This window comes from Leptonotus elevatus, chromosome 2 (assembly GCF_054856555.1).
Source record: "Leptonotus elevatus isolate MCC_2025b chromosome 2, RoL_Lele_1.0, whole genome shotgun sequence".
NCBI lineage: Eukaryota > Metazoa > Chordata > Actinopteri > Syngnathiformes > Syngnathidae > Leptonotus > Leptonotus elevatus.
In genome coordinates, this window is record NC_141240.1 from 20,804,620 (window position 1) to 20,824,048 (window position 19,429).

General features: G+C 41.6%; 1 protein-coding gene and 1 long non-coding RNA gene across 3 annotated transcripts; one reads left to right on the forward strand and one right to left on the reverse strand.

The window, feature by feature from the left end:
* Window positions 1-62: 62 nt before the first annotated feature.
* Window positions 63-19,397, reverse strand: hecw2b (HECT, C2 and WW domain containing E3 ubiquitin protein ligase 2b). 2 transcript variants are annotated; one of them, XM_086068762.1, is made up of 30 exons: window positions 18,884-19,397; window positions 18,145-18,252; window positions 16,754-16,848; window positions 16,082-16,157; window positions 15,825-15,994; window positions 15,605-15,747; window positions 15,412-15,512; window positions 14,044-14,801; window positions 13,330-13,453; window positions 12,137-12,304; window positions 11,412-11,504; window positions 10,390-10,540; window positions 10,190-10,293; window positions 9,950-10,074; window positions 8,471-8,656; window positions 8,176-8,328; window positions 7,275-7,377; window positions 7,091-7,187; window positions 6,946-7,029; window positions 6,768-6,877; window positions 6,473-6,593; window positions 6,289-6,402; window positions 4,222-4,374; window positions 3,856-3,954; window positions 3,652-3,781; window positions 2,680-2,826; window positions 2,484-2,598; window positions 1,377-1,462; window positions 1,176-1,288; window positions 63-1,097 (listed from the first exon to the last, which is right to left on the reverse strand). In XM_086068762.1, the coding sequence occupies exons 1-30, from the start codon at window positions 19,257-19,259 to the stop codon at window positions 986-988; spliced, it is 4,515 nt and encodes a 1,504-aa protein (XP_085924888.1). In that variant the 5' UTR covers window positions 19,260-19,397; the 3' UTR covers window positions 63-985. The 2 variants fall into 2 exon arrangements, with proteins under 2 accessions (XP_085924888.1, XP_085924889.1); XM_086068763.1 differs by lacking the exon at window positions 12,137-12,304.
* On the forward strand, window positions 11,157-13,473 carry LOC147178813 (uncharacterized). Its single transcript, XR_015094083.1, has 3 exons — window positions 11,157-11,520; window positions 12,132-12,374; window positions 13,317-13,473. It is a non-coding gene; the product is annotated as an uncharacterized LOC147178813 (long non-coding RNA).
* Window positions 19,398-19,429: the final 32 nt, after the last annotated feature.

The window sequence follows — 19,429 nt, forward strand, 5'->3', positions numbered from 1 at the left end:
GAAGTTTCTGGTCAAAATGAATGAAGCTCAAAATAAAGCATTTGACCAGCACAGACAACGTATTTTGCATAGACAGAGATGGAAATTTATTTTCGGACAGTGCTGCCAACATTCGTTTGCAAAATTGAGGTCCGGTGCCCACAAAGACAGGATCTGTTGAGGTTGTGCCCCAAACTTTGGTTGCTTCTTGTCAAACGGACAGACGGTAGGCAGTGTCTTCTGTGAGGGAATAATAATGATGATGCTTCGAACAACCGCGTCGGTGTTCCATTCAGTCTTTTGAAGGAAAAACAAGCAGGTGGAAATAAAAATCCCTCCAGGTAGAAAGAGCGTGAATCATAAAACGGCCCCTGACATTTGCGCTCATAAATACTGTCATTTCTCTGCTGACTTCAAACCAATAAAAGGAACATTTACAGCTCAAATTCTGACTTACTCAAGACAATCCAAATTGCTGACGGGCCATCGCAATGACCCAATACTGATAGCAACAAATATGAAAAACATCAGTTGACGATTCTAAGGTGTGGGTCTGCCGCGCCCATCTTTAAAATAAGCAGCGGTTTGATGAAACCACGTGATTCACAACAGATACAAATATTTTACATGGTTAAAATCACTACATTCAAATAACACAACATAGTGTGAGGCCTTATCAGCACTAAAGAACTGATCTCCATGACAACCATTACAAACAATGGATTCTTCTTGCACGTTTTAAAAGTCCTGCGGTCCATACGCTCGCTTTGAGGACGTCGCCGCGCTTCGGACTCCCGGTCCGAAAGGTCCACTCACGCTCCCTGATTGTGGTCCGCAAGGCGCTGTGGTTCTTCATTCTGTGTTTGTTTCTACGTGGCTGAAACAAACAGTGACGGCTCGCTGCTTCCGGAGTCTAACCGTCCGCTGATGCGAACCGCTTTGGAATACGCCCTCACGTCAGGTATGTGAGGGTGGGGGGCGGGATTGTTTCTGGACTTCTGGTTTCTCACTCCAGTCCAAAAGTGCTGGTTTCCTCCACGGCGGTCTGCATCTTCTCGTACAGCACAGAGAAGGACGGGTATGGAGGCAGGTCCAGCCGGTTGAAACACGTGTGAGCTCTGTCGATAACGCAAACGCCATTTTCCATATATTGAATGTTTAGCGGTGTTTTTTTTTTTTTTTTTGCTCATTCGTACCTGGGCAGAGACGTGGCCTTGCCCCACTTTTCCACACAGAATCGCCGGGGTCCATTGCTTCCTCGCAGAGACGCGAAGCCCTCGTAGGGAATACTCGATGTCCCGGTGACAAACTTGAAATAAGAGAAAAAAACAACCCGAGGTGTCGTTTCGTGTAAGTCGTCTCTCATAGCGCAGGCTGTGAGCGCTTTTCATCTTTACCTGCAGGAGCCGAAGTCGTTGCTCATTGTTGAATCTCTCCACGGCGGCCCAGAACCAACGGATCACGATGTGGCTGTCATGGTAACCTAAATGCCGTCCAAGAATAGGATGCAACATAATATTGACATGCATTCTTTATATTATTATAGTTTATCAGCCCTGGTAGTTCATTTCGACATTGGTAGTGTTTTTGTTTTTTTTAACCAACATTCAGTGGCATCTATTTGCAAATATAATCCTTTCAATTACTGTCCCATCACTAATTCAATTTACCCCCCCAAAAATGCAAATGGCAGTGTAATGGGTGGAAATGAATCTGTATCTTTCTGCAAAGAAGCATGACAGCGACCCATTTTTAACAATAATAGGTCAAGTGCATCCAAGTGTATTAGTCAAATGTGTCTAACATACTGTTCTTGCTGATTGTTGTCTCCCCCAATTTTTTTTGAAAGATTTGTTTTTATCTTAAGACGACATGATGCTGCACGGCTCCCGCAGAGTTCATGATTTGCTCTCATGGTTTAAAATGGGTGAGTAATGCTTAAAAAAAATTCAGCAATAATTATTAACTCATTCAAATCCAAAAACATATAAATACATTTTTAATACTTAACTTCCAAAAACGTATGTATATGTTTATTTTAATCTTTTATGTTTATTTATGCTAGAGACAGAAGACTTTGATGCAGCTTCTGACATGAAGAGGTAGCTTAAAGCAATGGTAGTTATTACAAAAAACGTCCAGCAGGTGGCAGCAGAGTATAAGTGATCAACCAGGGTCCTGTTGCAAAAAGCTTTTTGCCAGTGTTTTCAACAGGTTTGTGAATAATGATGAAGCTTAGCTATATTCTGCTAATTGCTGCAAAACGGAAACAGATAGAAATATACTTTTTTTTTTTCCTTTTGAAAGAAGAGACTCGAATGTTTCTTTTGGTAGCTTCCCTGTTTTTATAGCAATAGAACACAATATTCTGTGGGCCTTGCAAAAGGGGTTGCTTCAGTGAAAATGGCTGGGAGTGAATGAGTTAATTATTTGTGAACAAATATGAAATTCACGATATGTGGACCTGCAGATTTTCCCACTACATCTGTCCTGGCCATGCCCACCTCCTCTATACTCCGTGTTGTTCCTCCAATCGGACAAGTCGATCTCTGCCGTGCCCGCCATCACCAGCTCCAGCTCCCTGGCATCAAAGACCGACACAGAGCGCGCGTCCACCACCTGCTCAACTCCCAAAACGGCAAATGAGAGCGAGTTGTGCGGGAGCCGGTGAAGGTTTCGTCCAAATGAACTTCCTCATACCTCATAAAAGCCTCTGACCAAACTTTCCGTCTGCTGCACAACACCACGCTCGATTCTCCACTTGACCATGCGTTCGATGTACTCCTTCTTGTTCTTCTCCGTCACGGGGATGTTGGCTCCACCAGCCTTCAACTCCCGCTCGGTTATCTGCAGTCACACAAGACAAGTCATTCTTTTAGCATTGTTAAATAAATAAAATGCACAATGAGATTGAGAAAACGTTCCCCTAGCTTAATGCTAACATATATTGGAAAACTAACATTGACGGGCTAACTTTTAGCATTAACAGTCGTTCATTTAATTTTCACTACTTTTATTGTTTATTTTAATTTTTTTTAAAAGGCAAACTTGTTTAAAAAAAATTAATAAAATACACGATGAGATTGAGAAAACGTTCCCCTAGCTTAATGCTAATATATATTGGAAAACTAACTTTTAGCATTTATAGCCGTTCATTTAATTTTCACTACTTTTATTGTTTATTTTCATTTTTTTTAAAGGCAAACTTGTTTAAAAAAATAAATAAAATGCACAATGAGATTGAGAAAACGTTCCCCTAGCTTAATGCTAACATATATTGGAAAACTAACTTTTAGCATTTAATTTTCACCACTTTTATTGTTTATTTTCATTAAAAAAAAAAGGCAAACTTGTTTAAAAAAATAAAATAAAATGCACAATGAGATTGAGAAAACGTTCCCCTAGCTTAATGCTAACATATATTGGAAAACTAACTTTTAGCATTTAATTTTCTCTACTTTTATTGTTTATTTTCATTAAAAAAAAAGTCAAACTTGTTTAAAAAAATTAATAAAATGCACAATGAGATTGAGAATACGTAGCTAAATGCTAACATATATTGGAAAACTTACATTGGCGGGCTAACTTTTAGCTTCAATAGTCATTCATTTAATTTTCACTACTTTTATTGTTTCTTTTCTTTTCTTTTTTAAGGCAAACTTGTATTCTGACCTGCCCGAACACTTCTTCATTGACAGTGAAGGTGAGGTCCAGCATGTCCTCAATGTCGTTGTCCTTCATCCACTGAAGTGACTGGTGGAACTCCTCATCCAGATACTCAAGGTCGCTCAGATCGCACAGGCTGCATGCAACAAAATAAAAGACCTTCATGTGGGAATGTTGTGTTGCATGCTCGCGTGATTCCCGCATACATACATGCGCAGTAATCCTTTATAGAATGGTCGCGTGAAGAAGGCATCCAGAAGGTACTGGTGGATCAGAGCCAAACCCAGGATGCGACCGCTGAAGCGAAACCTGAGCCCAGGGAAGACATAAGAATAATTGATACAACCTAAAATAAATACAAATATCAACATTTTGCACCAACATTAAAATACAGTAGCATTGTAGATGTAGTTAATGAAAACAATGACTGAGGTTTATGCTCAATCGGAATATGAATACAAGAAAATAAAAACTCTATATAAATATTGATTCCGTTTAAATGTATTGCACATGAAATGTAACCTGAATAAAAGTTTGAAAACAAAAAGTCAGATTGAGTGCAAATGCACAACTCACCACTCGTGGTGATTGTCCACAAAGGCCGACATGGGGCTGATCTGGACCGTGTATGTGTCGTTGGCCGAATATTCAAAGAGACCATAGTAAGGGTTGAACAATTCTCTTGAGACCAGGAAGAAGAATTCTCGGGAAGGTCCACTATAGTCCAGTCTGCAAGAAACGTACCTCTTGAAAAAGCCTTTATGCACTTGGGTGTTTTCTTTGTTTTTGTTTTTAACAATTCATGTATCATGTATCCTTTGCTCACGTTCCAAAAATGAAAAAGTGACAGCAACAAAAAAGAAGTCCGATTTTTCATAATACAATTTTAGGCTTATATCAATAAGACAAATTGGAAAACAAAGCAATTATATTCAAATCTAATTCATGCTGGGGACCGGTTTTTCTATTTTGTATTTTTTAATTTAAGATCAAATCTGACATTTTTTCTTTTTTGTTTTGTTTTACGCATTCCATTTGTGTCCACCTCACTTCTTTTTTTAAAAACATTTTATTTGAGCTGTAATGTGATGAACGTTGCCAATGTTGATCCTCGACTGTCCTTTATCCAGGTAGCTTCCCTTTTCCTTTTTTGTCTCCTCAGACAAAACGTTTCAGTTGTTTTGCAGCTTGTGCCAGGAAAGCCGTAATTGATATTCACATTAACTTCTGTCTTTGTAACGAATGGGGAAAGGAGAAAGTGACATAAAGCAGAGAGTACATTAATTTTTTGTTTTTTTGTGGCAGTGTTCCTACTATCCTCCTCAAAGTTGCTAAGTGCCAGTAAAAATGATACAGACTCCCTCGGGCCATGGCAAAGGTACCATTCAACTAGTTTTAAGTTTCATTAGAAGAGTTATGAAAATATTTTATTAACTCATTCACTGCCATAAATTCATTAAAAAAAAGATTATTAAAAATTAGAGGCAAGAGGCGATTATTTTTTTTAAATTGTAATTAATCGCATGATTTCACTAGTTAACTCACGATTAATCACAAATTCTATCTGTTCTAAATGTACAATTAAAAAAATCTAAGTTTTCATACTCTTGATAAGAAAAGTGGAAAATAATCATTAACTAATCGAAACAGTTAAAATGAATCTTTGATATTTATAGCCGTCAACGGCAGTGAATGAATAAAAAGAAGAAAGAAAGAAAATATTATTAAAAATTCCAGGCGTCAGGCGATTAACGTTTGTAATCGTAATTAATCGCATTACTTCACTAGTTAACTCGCGATTAATCACAAATTTTATATCTGTTCTAAATGTTTCAATAAAAAACTCTAGGTTTTCATACTCTTGTTAACAAAAGTGGGAGAAAAAATTTCAACTAATAGAAAAAGTTCAAATGAATTTTTGACGTCTATAGCCGTTAATGGCAGTGAATGAGTTAAGGTTGAAAAGTTCCTTAGTGCTACTTTAAATATAACAATAATATATGATGACATTAAATTGTATCTTTTGCCTCTATCATGGCTACTTTTGGCCATTTGAAATCATGTTTTTGAATTCTTGTTATTTATTAGATGTAATCCTACAATTTGTGTAAAATGGTTTTCACTATAAACTTAGCAGATGAAAATGGTACTTTTTCATGTTTGCTACTCATTTATATCATTTATCATTTTTTGGACAAGGGAGCAATTTCATACATTATTCTTCATTTCTGACAGCAGCGTTCAATGACTTACTGCGCTCCAGTGGAACAAATAAATGACACAAATGTGATTTTTTTGCCTTCAAAAGTGGCCGCTCACTCTGCTGACTCTACTACTGACAATATATGAAAAAGGCGCTTTTTGAGCTTGTTTTCCAGCTAGTTTGTTTGTGAACATTAAAAAAAAATCAAAAATGTCATGTTAAATATTCACAGTACGACTGTTTCGTTATATTGCATGAGTATTTCCACAGTCCACAGGGAGTTCTCACTTCTTATAGTTAGAATCTTCCCCACTTACGCTGGAAAAGTAGCAAAACAAGTCACCTTTTCATCTTTTGATTTTTAATTTAATATAAAAAGAACAAACGATACACACATTAGTTACGTGATGCTTGTTGGCATCAAGCCACGACTTACTCACCCCTCCTCGCCCACAAAGCTGACGTACAGCTTGCTGCGTTGAAGATCTTTGCGTGAGTAGCACGTGATCTGATTGAAGGCATCTTCCAGCAGGTGGTCGCGCCGGATGATCAACCTGCCACGTGCGTACAAATCTTGTCAATCATAAACACTCACTCATTTATTCCTTCGCAAGCATCACCTACTTGAGCTTCCCCGGTCCTTGTCCGTAGCCTTTGGTCTCCAACTTTCTATAGAAGTTGCGCAGTTTGGCCTCAAAGTCTCTCTTATAAGGTGCCGGAGCTCTGGCGTTTGCTCTCTGAGTACCTGCAAGACAGAAAAAAGGGGCATTTTATGTCAGCTTCGGAATTGTTTGTTTTTCACACACACAATGTTGTCTGATGAAATGTTGACCTCTTGCCTCATATTTAACTTTTGACAATGCACCTAGCATTGCTGCTCATGCTACTAGCAAGTATCGACTTGATGCGCTGACATTACCGGGTGAGTTTTGCGGGGAGGAGACGGGAGATCCCCGAGGTGACTGGCAGTAGCTGGGGTGCAGTAAGGCATGAGGCGGCACATATGACATGACTTCATCCTCAAACAGACTGCGGAGGAGAGAAAAACCGTCAGCCAACAAGCAGACGGAAAACGAGGACATGAAGGAAGGCGTCACCTTAGCAAAATGACGAGGTCGGCGTCTCCTGACAGCCGCGCCAATCCTGATGCGCCGTCTGTGCGGATCAGCTGGACCTTCTCCCTGTTGTCGCGATAACATGAAAACCCACACATCTATAGCCCGTTTCCTACAAGATTACTACCTGAGTGAATGGTTCCGGTGGAAATCTGGCTGCCTCTCCTGTAGAATCTCAAAGATGTTGGGTTGCCGTAGAAATGCCACAATCTTGTCATTGTACGCTACAGGAGGACAAAAATGCACAAAACAAGTCAAAACAAACAAACGGAAGTCCATTTTTTTATTGTGGCTCTTGCTTGGATACCGACCCACTGGCACAACATCTGGAACCTGACCCCTGCTGGCGGACGTGAAGGTGCTCGAGGGCCTCGGCAAAATGGGGGGCCCGGCATGACGGGACTCTTCACCCACCTGCAGAGTGGGATCATTTCAATTTGATGTTTAAAATGGTCCAATTTGACCTGAACAGGGTTCATGTAAGTGTACTGTAAACCTACGTACTAATTCCGATCTTTTGTGACTCTGAATTTAACATTAGCATAGCGATTAGCATTAGCTTCTTCATTTTCTCATGTTCTTGCTTGCTATGCTGCATGCCACGCTACTCCTCGTCCGCTTTTTGTGATGTCTATACGTAGCGCTATCTTATACAAGTATGGCGACACAGAGGCAAGGATTAGTTTTGAAGAGAATCTTCTGTTTCAATTTAATTATAACTGTTTAGATTTAGTCATAACTGTTTTAACTTACTCAGCAAAGATTGATAAGTGTAATAATGTGACCAAACGTTTGAAGATTCTTCCTTCCACATTTTATCACTTAATCAATCTTTGCTGAGTAAGTTAAAACAGTTATGACTCAATCTAAACAGTTATAATTAAATTGAAACAGAAGATTCTCTTCAGTTACTACCGCGCAGCTCCTAGCTGCTAGTACGGCGCAAGTTAGCTTAGCGCTTAGCTTTCACAAGCAGCCAGAAAAGCAGGGACTTGGATACAACACTTTTCTTTTCCTTTTTTAAACCAATCCAGAGCTTAGATTGTTTCTCAAAATCATTTAGCACTAATATACATCCATATTTTCAAAAGCTATTTTTGAACATTTTCTTTCCTGTTCTTAAAACTAAAAGTGGGTTGCGTCTTAGCAACAATAGGAAAATGCCGTTCCTGCGGTGACAACAATTGCGGACCGCTGTTTTGCAGGACTTACCAGGCGTCGTGGGCTGACCTCACCAGCACTATGGCTGCGTTGGCGGGTCAGATGTTGGCGGTGAGTTAAGAGGCTCGGCGGTCGACAGCTCTGCAGGGGCAGCCGAGGGTCAATGAAGGTGGTCGCGCGGCTGTTGTGGTCCACAAAGAAAGGCTGTGCGACAACACACTTCTGGTCATCTCATGTTTACATATCAGTAAAGACAATGCAAGCTATGATGATGATGATGATGATGATGATGATGATGATGATGATGATGATGATGATGATGATGATGATGATGATGATGGCCCACCTTGCCGGTGTGGTCGTGCTTCATCTCCCAGCCTCGAGGCAGTTCCAGCTGTTTGTTGGCAAACGTGTTGAGGAAGGCCACCAGGTCCCTGTTGTGCTGGTAGCGCTCAAAGTGGTGCGTGTCCCGCCGCACCTTACTGATCATGTGTTTCAAGCACGTGTTGGTGGTAAACATGCGATAGGCACTCTGGCAAAAAAGAAGTGGCAAAAAGGAGGAGTTGGGTTAGCTGGGATTGGTCACAGGCACATCATTGATCCTAGAAAATGAATGGATGGAAGTCAGGTGGTGGGAAGTACCTGAGTAGATTCTTCAGGTACTCTATCTGCTCTTTTGTTTTGAGTATTTTTTTCTGACAACTTCTTACTTCTATTTTTCTTTGTGTGTGTGTGTTAAGTTATAATGGGTACTATTGTATATAAAGTATAAGTTAAAGACACACTGTGCAAACCACTAGATGTCACTATAGCATGGAATGCAGCCGAAATGCATGCATTTAGAAGCACAGAAGCACTGCACACTACGGTGGCTCAGAGAGACCATACTTTGCAATTACCACCAATTCTTATTTTGCGTGAGCGAGTGACAGCGACTTGGCAGCCAGTGTGAAGCCCGGCAAGCGACACCGAAAGACCGAGCCAGCCGGATTTAGCTAACAAGAGCGGCTAGCGGGAGAAGCTTGAAAAAAAAAAAGCTAGTAAAAGCTTGCGACGGGAGCCCAAATCACGGCAGTAGCGACGACCACCTGCCGACACCAGCTGTAGAAGGTAAGCGGCGGTTCGACCCATTCGGTCCGACACGATTGATGCACCATCCGGGCTAACTACGTTCGCGAAGTTCTCCTTTGGGCATCCATAGCAGTGATTCATGGCAGCCCTCTTGTACGGCGAGACTACAGCCATGTAATATAATTGGTGATTACTTGACCTACGATTATATAAAAAAAATGGACGTTGATGTGATGGACCATATTTGTTTGCATATTATTGAAATCAATAGTCGGTTTTTAAATTTACTTAATTATTAGTTCACCACTAGAGGGTGCTAAAATACACATACATGGGCTTTAATTTTGACTTTTGTACTTAAGTACATTTCAGTCTTTTTTCTTTAGTACTTTACTTACTTATGGTAGAGAAGTTGAGAGTCAGTATCTCTACTCTGTTTTTAAAATTCTGGGGATGTGAGAAATGTTGCCACTTGTGTTGTAATATATGATTATGTGGTAAAGCAGTAGGCTCAGCTGTTAGGACTTGAAGCTCAAGGACCACAGTTTGAGTCCTGCTGCAGACACATGTAAAAAAGCAGCTAGTTGATTAAATGATAGTCTGTTTCCCATCTACTTCCGTTGTCCCCAACGCCCAGCCACAATTTCAAATACTTTCATGTATTTGACTTGCAGCAGCGTGTACGTTGAATTTCCCTTTTGAATGATTATGAGAAAAACAAATTGTAAAAATGAAAATTCCTTTTTGCACATACAGGGTTAGAATGCAGCACAGTGAAGAAGTCGGGGCTGGTGAGGAACCTGGCACTAGGGGACTGGAGTAGCAGGGAGAGGCGGGATCTGGAGCTGGACTGGGCTGCGCTGCTGTCTCGACGCAGCTCTGCAAAAAATAACAGTCACACAAGGTCTATATAAAGAACATTTCATTCATATATTGTGTTGTTTATTTGAAAAACAAAACGAGAGATGTAATGAGTCCTTATCCTGATGCTAACCTGAGAAGGCAGGGTGCAGATCAGTCTCGTCCGCTGACTGCTCATTGGCTGGCACCTCCTCTGCTCTACTGTCATTGGTTATCGTCCTTCGGATGCTCTGATACCTGAAGGCGAGTGTGTTCATCACCGTGGTTACAGTCAGGCACAAGAAATGCCACAAGTTCTGCGATGATGACGTTCAGGGGTTCAGTGGTGTGGACCTGCGGTTCAGCTGCTCCATCTGCTGGATGGAGCTGGACCTCTGGAGCGTCTGCTGGGCAGCCGGGGCAGTGGGCCGCTGCCAGGTGGTGGTTCTGTTCACGTGGTCCACGTAAAAGATCCTCCCGTGGCTGTCAATCCGCGCCTCCCAGTCTGATATGCAAACACATGCCCTATGGAGACTGAGCTGTGCTTTTGGTAATTCTTCTGATCTCGTTTCAAAAACGTTCAAGATATTGGGCTTCCTGGTGAGATTTAGAGATGCACGATCACCTTTGCAAGTGAACTTTATTTGACATTCTCTAAACTTTTCAATGCACATGACCAACTGATCAATATTTCAATATATATATTTTATATTTATTTAACAGCAAAATAAAAAAATATATATAGATTACCTCATTCACTGCCATTGACGGCTATAGACGTCAAAAATTCATTAGAACTATTTCTTTTTAACATTTTTTCCCACTTTTGTTAACAAGAGTATGAAAACCTAGATTTTTTTAAAATTGTACATTAAGAACAGATGCAAAATTTGTGATTAATTGTGAGTTAACTAGAGAAGTCATGCGATTAATTACAATAAAAGAAATATAATCGCCTGACGCCCCTAATTTTTTAATAATCTTTTCTTCTTTTTTTTATTGCATTTTTAATTGTAATAAATCACATGACTTTAATAGTTCTAGGTTTTCATACTCTTGTTAACAAAAGTGGAAACAATGTTAAACTAATAGAAATGGTTAAAATGAATTTCTGACGTCTATAGCCGTCAACGGCAGTGAATGAGTTAATGATGATCTACTAGCTTAAAAATTACTCCGAGTAAGATCGAGAGGAGGAGCATGTCATTGTTTTGCCTGTCACTATATATCGCAATCTTTTCCCATCACTTCCTGTGGGGAAAAGGTTTTTCCGAATCCAAACAAGTTGGAGGTCAAGCAACATCCTGGAACTAACTGTGTTTGTCCTTGAAGGTCCCACTGTATATTTTTTCACAAAATTATTGAAGTGCACTCACTCGGCGGGAGGGGCTCGTCCACTCTCTGATAGCGACTGATGTCATGGCGAACAGACGGCAGCGTGTGGACAGAAACGTGGCCGTTGACCTGAGCTGTGCAACCATGCAAGTACAAACACACAATATGATTGTTACCATTTATATTACATACAGTCAACAATATTGAGCAGTTAAGTTAACAGTGATCCAGTCATTTCATACCATCCATCATTCCTAAAACGATGTAGAATTGCATAATGACTGCCCCCCCCCCCCCCCACAAAACTGGGAAAGAACGGTCTTCCATAAACCTTTTAGATCAGTGAGTCTCAAACTTTTAGTGGTACGAGAATGAAACTTTTTTAGTATCCAAATCATTTGTCAAGTACATAATTTAACTTTATTATTTGCATGTTCTCAAACAATCATCTGTTAACATTTTTTTTACTTTTATATGAAATAAATATTAAGTGAATCATTCAAGACAGTTTTTTGTTTTCCTATATTTATGTGCAGTTCAATTCTACATTGTGTCAATAATATTGAACTTTAGAATAAAACCTCTGCCTTTTTTTTTCTTTTCTTTTTTGCCTTCATCACTACTGAATTTTAATCTTGCCCATTATGATGATGCTAAGCATATTTTTGGGTAGTACTTTGTGGATAAACGTGAACAGCTTTAGATCAATTATTCATTTTTCTTTAACGTCATCATTATTTGTCTTTTGTTTTCATAGTCAGCTCACCGGGTTCTCTCTCTGACAACGTCACGCTCAGTCCCTCTCTGGCCCTGCATGCCACTTGATTGTGAGCTGCAACGTCAGTGGCCTGCACAGAGCGTCTCTTCCAAACCTCCCCTCGCTCATCCTCCTCCTCCTCCTCCTCCTCTCGCTGCACTTCAGGGCCAACAGCCCCTGCAGCAGACAAAGAGGGATTGACATGTTGTCTTGGTTATTTATTGAAGTTCTCCGGCGGTCCAGTTAGGTATGTTCTGGATCAAAAACAATGGCACACGGCACTGCCTTCTAATGAGATCATTGTCTAGACCACAAATTTACTTACTCAGTGTCAAATCCGGGTCAGTTTAGTTGGTCACAATTCTATTTTTCGGTTATACGCACAAAAAACAACACTGCCTAAGTACAGTTCAGCTGAAAATAACATTTAAATTCAATACACTTGTATTTCAAATTTGTTTTTAGGTACAATTTCACTTTATGTGCAGTACATTTAATTGAATCATTAAAGTACTTTATTTTCCTATATTTAAGCGCAGTGTTGACGTTAAAGTGGCTTGACAATATTAACTCATTCACTGCCATTGACACCTATAAACGTCAAAAATTCATTTGAACTATTTCTATTACATTTTTTCCACTTTTGTTAACAAAAGTATGAAAACCTAGACATTTTTTAAAGAATCTTTTTTTTTTAAAGAAAGGATTATCAAAAAAATTTTTTTTTACTTTAATTAATCGCATGACTTCAATAGTTAACTCACAATTAATCACAAATTTTATATATGTTCTAAATGTACAATAATCTAGGTTTTTATACACTTGTTAACAAAAGTGGAAAAAAATGTTAAACTAATAGAAATAGTTCAAATGATGTTTGGACGTCTATAGCCGTCAATGGCAGTGAATGAGTTAAATATCCTTTTTAGGAATGAATGCTCTCCTTTTTAATGAACGCTTAAGTGGCTACTATGCTACTGTATTTTGCTGCTCGTGATGCCTGGTACTTGATGCATGATACTTGGAGAGCTATTAAGTATTTTTTGAGGTGGTACTTGGTTTAAAAAGTGTGAGAAACACTGATCTTAAGGTAATTTCATTATTTTGCTTGTGTCGATACATCACATACACACACATAATCTCCACGGTTAAGATAAGTCTCAGTGATCAATCAATTGATTGCTTCCAGAATTCCCACCCACCTGCATCAGAGGTTCCGATGTCGCTCCCGGTCGTCATAGCAGTAGTCGCCAAGCTGTTGCTGCTTGACAACTCCGCTCCTTCCTCCTCTGCCCTTGGAGCCACTTCCGTCCTTGTCTCCACCTCCTGGGACAAAAAGCAGATGCTTGATGGTATCCAACATGGATATTCCAATAATTCAATTATTCCAGAGACTCAGCTCTTTTTCTGTCTTTGATAATACATTATGCAATTTTTAAAATTACTTTCTCAGTGTTTTAAAGGGGAAGTCAACTCCCCCAATTTTTTGGGGACAATAATATGTTCTATGCAGCCCCACTCGTCTAAATACAGTATTTTGGTTAATATTGCTTTAGTGGAATATGAGAAAAGCAGCAAAATCCATCTCGGGTGGCGGCCATTTTGCCACTGGCCGTCGACTGAAGATGCCATCAATGTTACTCACGTCTCAGGTAACAACCAATCACAGCTCACCTGTTTTCTGAAGCTGAGCTGTAAATTAGCTGGATTTTGCTTCATAACTATTATTCCACAAATGTAATATTAATCAGAATGTCATATTTAGATTAGTGATGTCACATGTAACACATTATTGTCAAGAAATTATTAAGGTGACTTCCACTTTAAAGTCAAGGACACTGCGGCCTTCTCTGCTGGACGAAACACAATGTGTTGTACTGTTCTATAACCTACATTTTAATATTACAGTATCTTACCTGAATGGGTGAAAGTGGCCCGCAGCTATATGAAGAACTACAGGCTGCGTCCTGGTTGGTGTTCACCCTTGAACTTTGCTCACCAAATGTGCAATCGCTTGCAGCCTCCTGTTGTGAAGCCTGAGGCGAACCACTGTCTTCCATTTCTCCACTAACAGGTGCTGATGCGCCTGCACTGACGATCATCGCCATCCCCTCATTCATTTGTAGCTTTGCCGCACTACTTGAACCTTGGGCCTCAGCCGCCTCAGCGCCAGGACAGCCCGCTTCTGGTCCGGTGCGCTCACATTTGGAGCTTTCGCTCCCATCGGAAATGTCAGCGTCTCCCGCCCTTTGCGATCTTGTCTCCTGCTGGGAACCGCGCTGCCCCGCGCACTCCTCGTCCTCGTCCGAGTCTATGTGGAGCATCGCGTTGAGGCGCGTGTCTGTGGGAAAGCTGGAGCAGAGTCTTGGCGACGGCCCGGAGGGAAGTCGCTCCACGTGGCTCCCAGAAGCCTCCATGGCGTCCAAGTAGTCATTGAGGGACACTTGCCTGTGGGTGTGGCCGCCCGCAGCCGCCAGAATCGTGTCCTCCTGCCATGCGCTGCTGTTGCCATAGTAACAAGCACCGTTGACCAACGGGGGGCTTTCGTCCGGGCCTGTGAGGGAAGCGCCGCATGCGAGGCGAGAAGATGAGGAGGGGTGTGGTAGGTCTTCATCGTCAGAAGGGCTCCCAGGGTCGCTGTTTACGCTGCTGCCCAAAATGGTTCCTGTTGCATCTGGAGAGGAACACAAGGTTGGTAGTTACATTACCTCCACCAAGGATTTCATTGCCGGCATTTTTCTGTGCTTCACTGCCATTCTTAAAATGGAAGTCAACAGAATGTTTTGTTCTTGACAATAATATGTTCTATGCAGCCCCACAAGTCTAAATACGGTATTCTGGTTGATTTGGTGTTAGAGGAATATAAGTTAAGCAGCAAAATCCAGCAGTTTTTTATCATTATCAGAAGGCGGCCATTTTGCCACTTGCTGTCGAGTGAAAATGACATAACAGTTGCTCAGGTCTCACGTAACAACCAATCACAGTTCAGCTTCAGAAAATACTTCAGCTGTGATTGGTCGTTGCCTGAGCCCTGAGCAACTGTGATGTCATCTTCAGTCGACAGCAAGTGGCAAAATGGCCGCCCCCTGAGATGGATACACACGGCTGGATTTTGCTTCATAACTCACATTCCACAAATGTAATATTAATCAGAATGTCATGTTTAGACTAGTGAGGTCACATATAACATATTATTATCAAAACATGTTTAACACTTAGGCTTCTTCATCTTCTAGCTGGATTTGTCAACAACAACATCATGACAGTGTGAAATCAACACACACCTTCATGTCCAGTGGAGGTGATGGCCACCCGGAACTGCAGCTGTCCGCTAACGTGATCTGTCGGGAGGCGGCGACATAAGCTGTAGCTGACCGGGTGTTGGCTGGATACAAACAAAGAGCGGGATTTCATTTTATTTATTTATTTTAATGACAGGAGACATATAGTTTAAACACACAATGTGTATGGACTCACTCCGCTTTGGGCCCCTCCAGAAGTCTCTGCACCGGTACGATCAGCTGACCCAAAAGCCGCTTGATGATTGGTCGGCTCTTGGCAAACTTGTCTTTCACTTCAATCTCCATCACGTCGCTCATCAGGGCCACAAAAGTGTATTTCTAAAGCAGAACAGGGCGGACCGTCAAAGCGTCATCAGAATTGGCCTGTTTGAGTCACAATGCATCCAGTTGCCAACCTCTCCGTGCCACACAGGGTTGATGGTATTGGCGATAATGGAGGTCCGCCTCTCCTGACCGTGGTGGGTGAACTTGGGGAGGCCGGTCCTTTTACCGGGCTGGATGGACATCTTCAAGTAAGGGTCCGGGTTGAAAAACATGCCCTTCTTCAGGCCCACCGCCCGGATGTCTGCAGTGGACAAGGCGCACTTATAGCTCATTTTGCATTTGTACGTATTTACAGGGGCCTTTGCTCTGCTCACATGTGTCCTCTCACCTGAGAGGGTGAAGCTGACCAGTTTGCGACAGTGCTCTGTCCCTGATTGACTCTCAATTTGACCATCACTGCCCACCTGGGGAGAGAGAACATAACATTTGTGTTTTGGAAAAAAAAAGACTCATGAGTCATGAAGATTCCTAATTAAAAGAGAGTTTTGCTCATAACAATGACTGAACTCGAGAAAGCAGCTCTCCTGGCAGCATTTGTTTTAAACTATGCCATAAAGTGCAATATTTCTTCGTTAGGCTTTCATTTGAGATGTTATTTAGATTCTGCCCTAAGCGGGGGATGGATGGGCACATCAGTCACTTGTGGCGAAGAAGGCATTGACCCGAAATGGGAAGCTCTTGATTTACTGCTCAATCAATTCTCTGTTTAGAATGTCGTTTCGAGGCCTCCCTGGTGAGATGTCCTGGGCAAGCCCCAAGTGGAGGAGGCCCCCGGGGAAGCCTCAGTGGTGAGACTATTATTGTATTGTTCGGATGGCCTGGGAACACTTTGGCATCCCCCCAGGAAGAGCTGGACAGAGCTTCGGCTGTTGTCCCCACAACCCAATCCCGGATGAAAGGAAGATTGACGGATAGTGTAGCGTTCAAAGCAATAACGCCCACGCCACCGTCCACAAACACTATTATGCTACGAGATTACTAGTAAGAGCAAATTCTGTACCGTCACTCTGGGGTTCTTGACAGTGATGCACGGTGTTGTTGCTCTAAGTGCTCCACTCACACCGTGATAATATTTGAAGCAGACCTTGGTCTCATCTGCAGAGAGACAACACATCACGTATTGAGTCATTTCATTTATCTGGCGGATAAATGTAAACATTGAATTTCTGTTCACTTACAAACATTTCACTTGCGCGAGTAAATCAAGGTTTATTGAGTCATCATCCCAGAGCATCATTACTAGCCACTTTCCCTTTCTGCAAGCGGGTTTGGCTTTAATTTGAGCACAAGTGTGCCATATCGAGTGGACACATTACATGTTAATACAACTGTATAGCAGGGGTCAGCAGCCTTTTTGAAACTGAGAGTTACTTCTTTGACGTGAAGGCCTGCCAGTTTTATACACACTTCTCAAATAACAAATTTGCTGAGATGACTTGGGGTAAATGGGTAAAAATTGTCATGCGCTATTGATTGAAGTATACACCCAGTAGGGCTCTTCTGATATCTGTAGACTTGGGTCAATTGGTGGAACCCAGAGTCCAAAGTAAACATGGTGAAGCTGCATTTAGCTGTTTTGCTGCACACAAATGGAATAAGCTGCCAACAGAAGTGAAGTCGTCCAAATGCTTTTAAATCCAGGCTAAAAAGATTTTTCTCTCCTATACCTTTGATTAAGGTCTTCTAAACATTTTTAAATCATGTTTTTTTATTTTAATTACTTCAGAAAACTACTTTGATTTCTTTACTTTTTTCTTTTTATCTCATTTGCTCTAGAAACGTATAAATATGTTCTATTTTAAATGTTTTATGTTTCCAAAAGACGTATTTATATGTTTAAAATAATAATAATAATATTTTTTATGCTAGAGCATACAGAAGGCTTTGATGCAGCTGCTCAACTTCAGAGAACGGGTGAAGTAATGGTAGTAATTACAAAACAGAGTATAAGAGATCAACCAGGGCCATGTTACAAACAAGCTCATTTACCCACGGTTCTAAACAGATTTGTGAATAATGATTAAACTTAAGCTATATTCTAATGTTAATTGCTGCAAAACGGAAACAGATAGAAATATCCTTTTTTCCTGATGAAATAAGAAACTCCAATCTTTCTTTTGGTAGGTTCCATGTTTTTATAGCAATAGAACACAATATTCTGTGGGCCTTGCAAAATCAGTCAAAATCCAGTAAAACAGCCGGGAGCGAAGGGGGTTGCTTCCGTGAAAATGGCTGGGAGTGAATGAGTTAAAGTTTTCTGTTAATGTGTTTTGGCAATCTTGTAAGATCGTTTTGTTTGATCTACATTGCTTCTGAATGTCGTGAACTGTTGTGTATTTTGATGCATGTGGGTGTTGTGACCTTGCTTGTGTAAAGCACAATGGTACTCACAGTCCATGAAGTAAGGCCCCGCCTCCAGTTTCCATACAATTTGGCCTCGCTGAGTGCCATTCACACCACGGTTCTTGGAGTCCCACACATTGGCGACGCATGTCTCGTCTGGAGAGCACGTAAATAACTGCATCAGGGGCGGCTCAGTCTTCAATCAGAAATCATTTGCTTTCTCTGCTCGTTTGAACAAAAGTAATGCAATATTTGACAAGCAAAATATGCTGCTTCTCTTTCAGACTTCTGCCGGCCACCACTGTGGTTTTAATGACATTTTTAATTGTAGTCATTTTGATATAGGAAAACAAATGGTTTGCATCAGACTAATCAATCACAAACCTCCCCTCTACACACACACACACACACACGCATACACACACACACGCGCATACACAGTCCCTCTATTGCCCTGTGTCAGGTCACCATCAATAAGGAGCTTTGTAGCTGACAGCTAAAATGTGTAGCTGTCACAGTGGTTAACAACACACAAAGGTTAGACGGATGATAGTGCTTGAGTGCGATGGGCTGGAGGGAAAGCCAAGCTATAGACAGACCTCATCTCTTGGCCCAATTCCAAAGTTACAGTAACCCTTGCCCTTCTTTACGGTCTGGATCAATACTACCAAAGAGCGCTGGAGTACGGGGCGGAATGGAGAGCTCACTTTTGACCAGCGTTCTTGACTTTGTGCATAAAAAACCCTTTTTAGAAGAGGCAACTCGTGTGTTCTCCGTGTTTGCTCACCAATGTGGTACAGTCCAATCCAGTCTGTGGCGTCCACTTCCTCCTTGATGTCCCACGAGATGACGAGGTGGGCATGGCCAAGGATAAGCTGGTACGTCGACGCCGTGAGTGAGGATCGGCTATCTGACGTTACAAGATCAGTGTCGCTATTGGCTCGCTGTAGCCCCACCCCCGCCACTTCCGGCTGGCCCCCTGACGCCAAGACGGATGGCGCGGGGGAAGAAGAGCCAGAAAGGCAGTGGATGTTTTCCGGCCCGATCGTGTACGGCCGGCCATGAGGGTTACGGCGCCTCACCGCCATCAGGTGTTCGCGGGCGCTGCCATTGGTTCCTGGCGAGGATGGCGACGTGGAGGGGGATGAGGCGGCTGTTGCCATGGTTACCACAGCGTCACAGGCTGTGAGCGGAGGCTGCAGCTGAGTGTGAAGATTATGGAACTGATGATGAAGGTGTTGAGGGAGCAGATGATTGGAGCAGAGAGCAGGTGGAAGGAAATAAAAATAAGAAATGAAAACAGATGACTGCACTTTAAAATTTCCCGGATATC

Bases quoted from the DNA above. Each gene is read 5' to 3' on its own strand.
- hecw2b (XM_086068762.1), bottom strand. From the start codon at position 19,259: ATGGCAACAGCCGCCTCATCCCCCTCCACGTCGCCATCCTCGCCAGGA. The intron at 15,748-15,824 runs GTTGGCAACTGG...GTTCTGCTTTAG, and splicing joins ACCCTGTGTGGCACGGAGAG to AAATACACTTTTGTGGCCCT. The intron at 1,463-2,483 runs GTGGGCATGGCC...GACGGCATTTAG, and splicing joins CAACACGGAGTATAGAGGAG to GTTACCATGACAGCCACATC.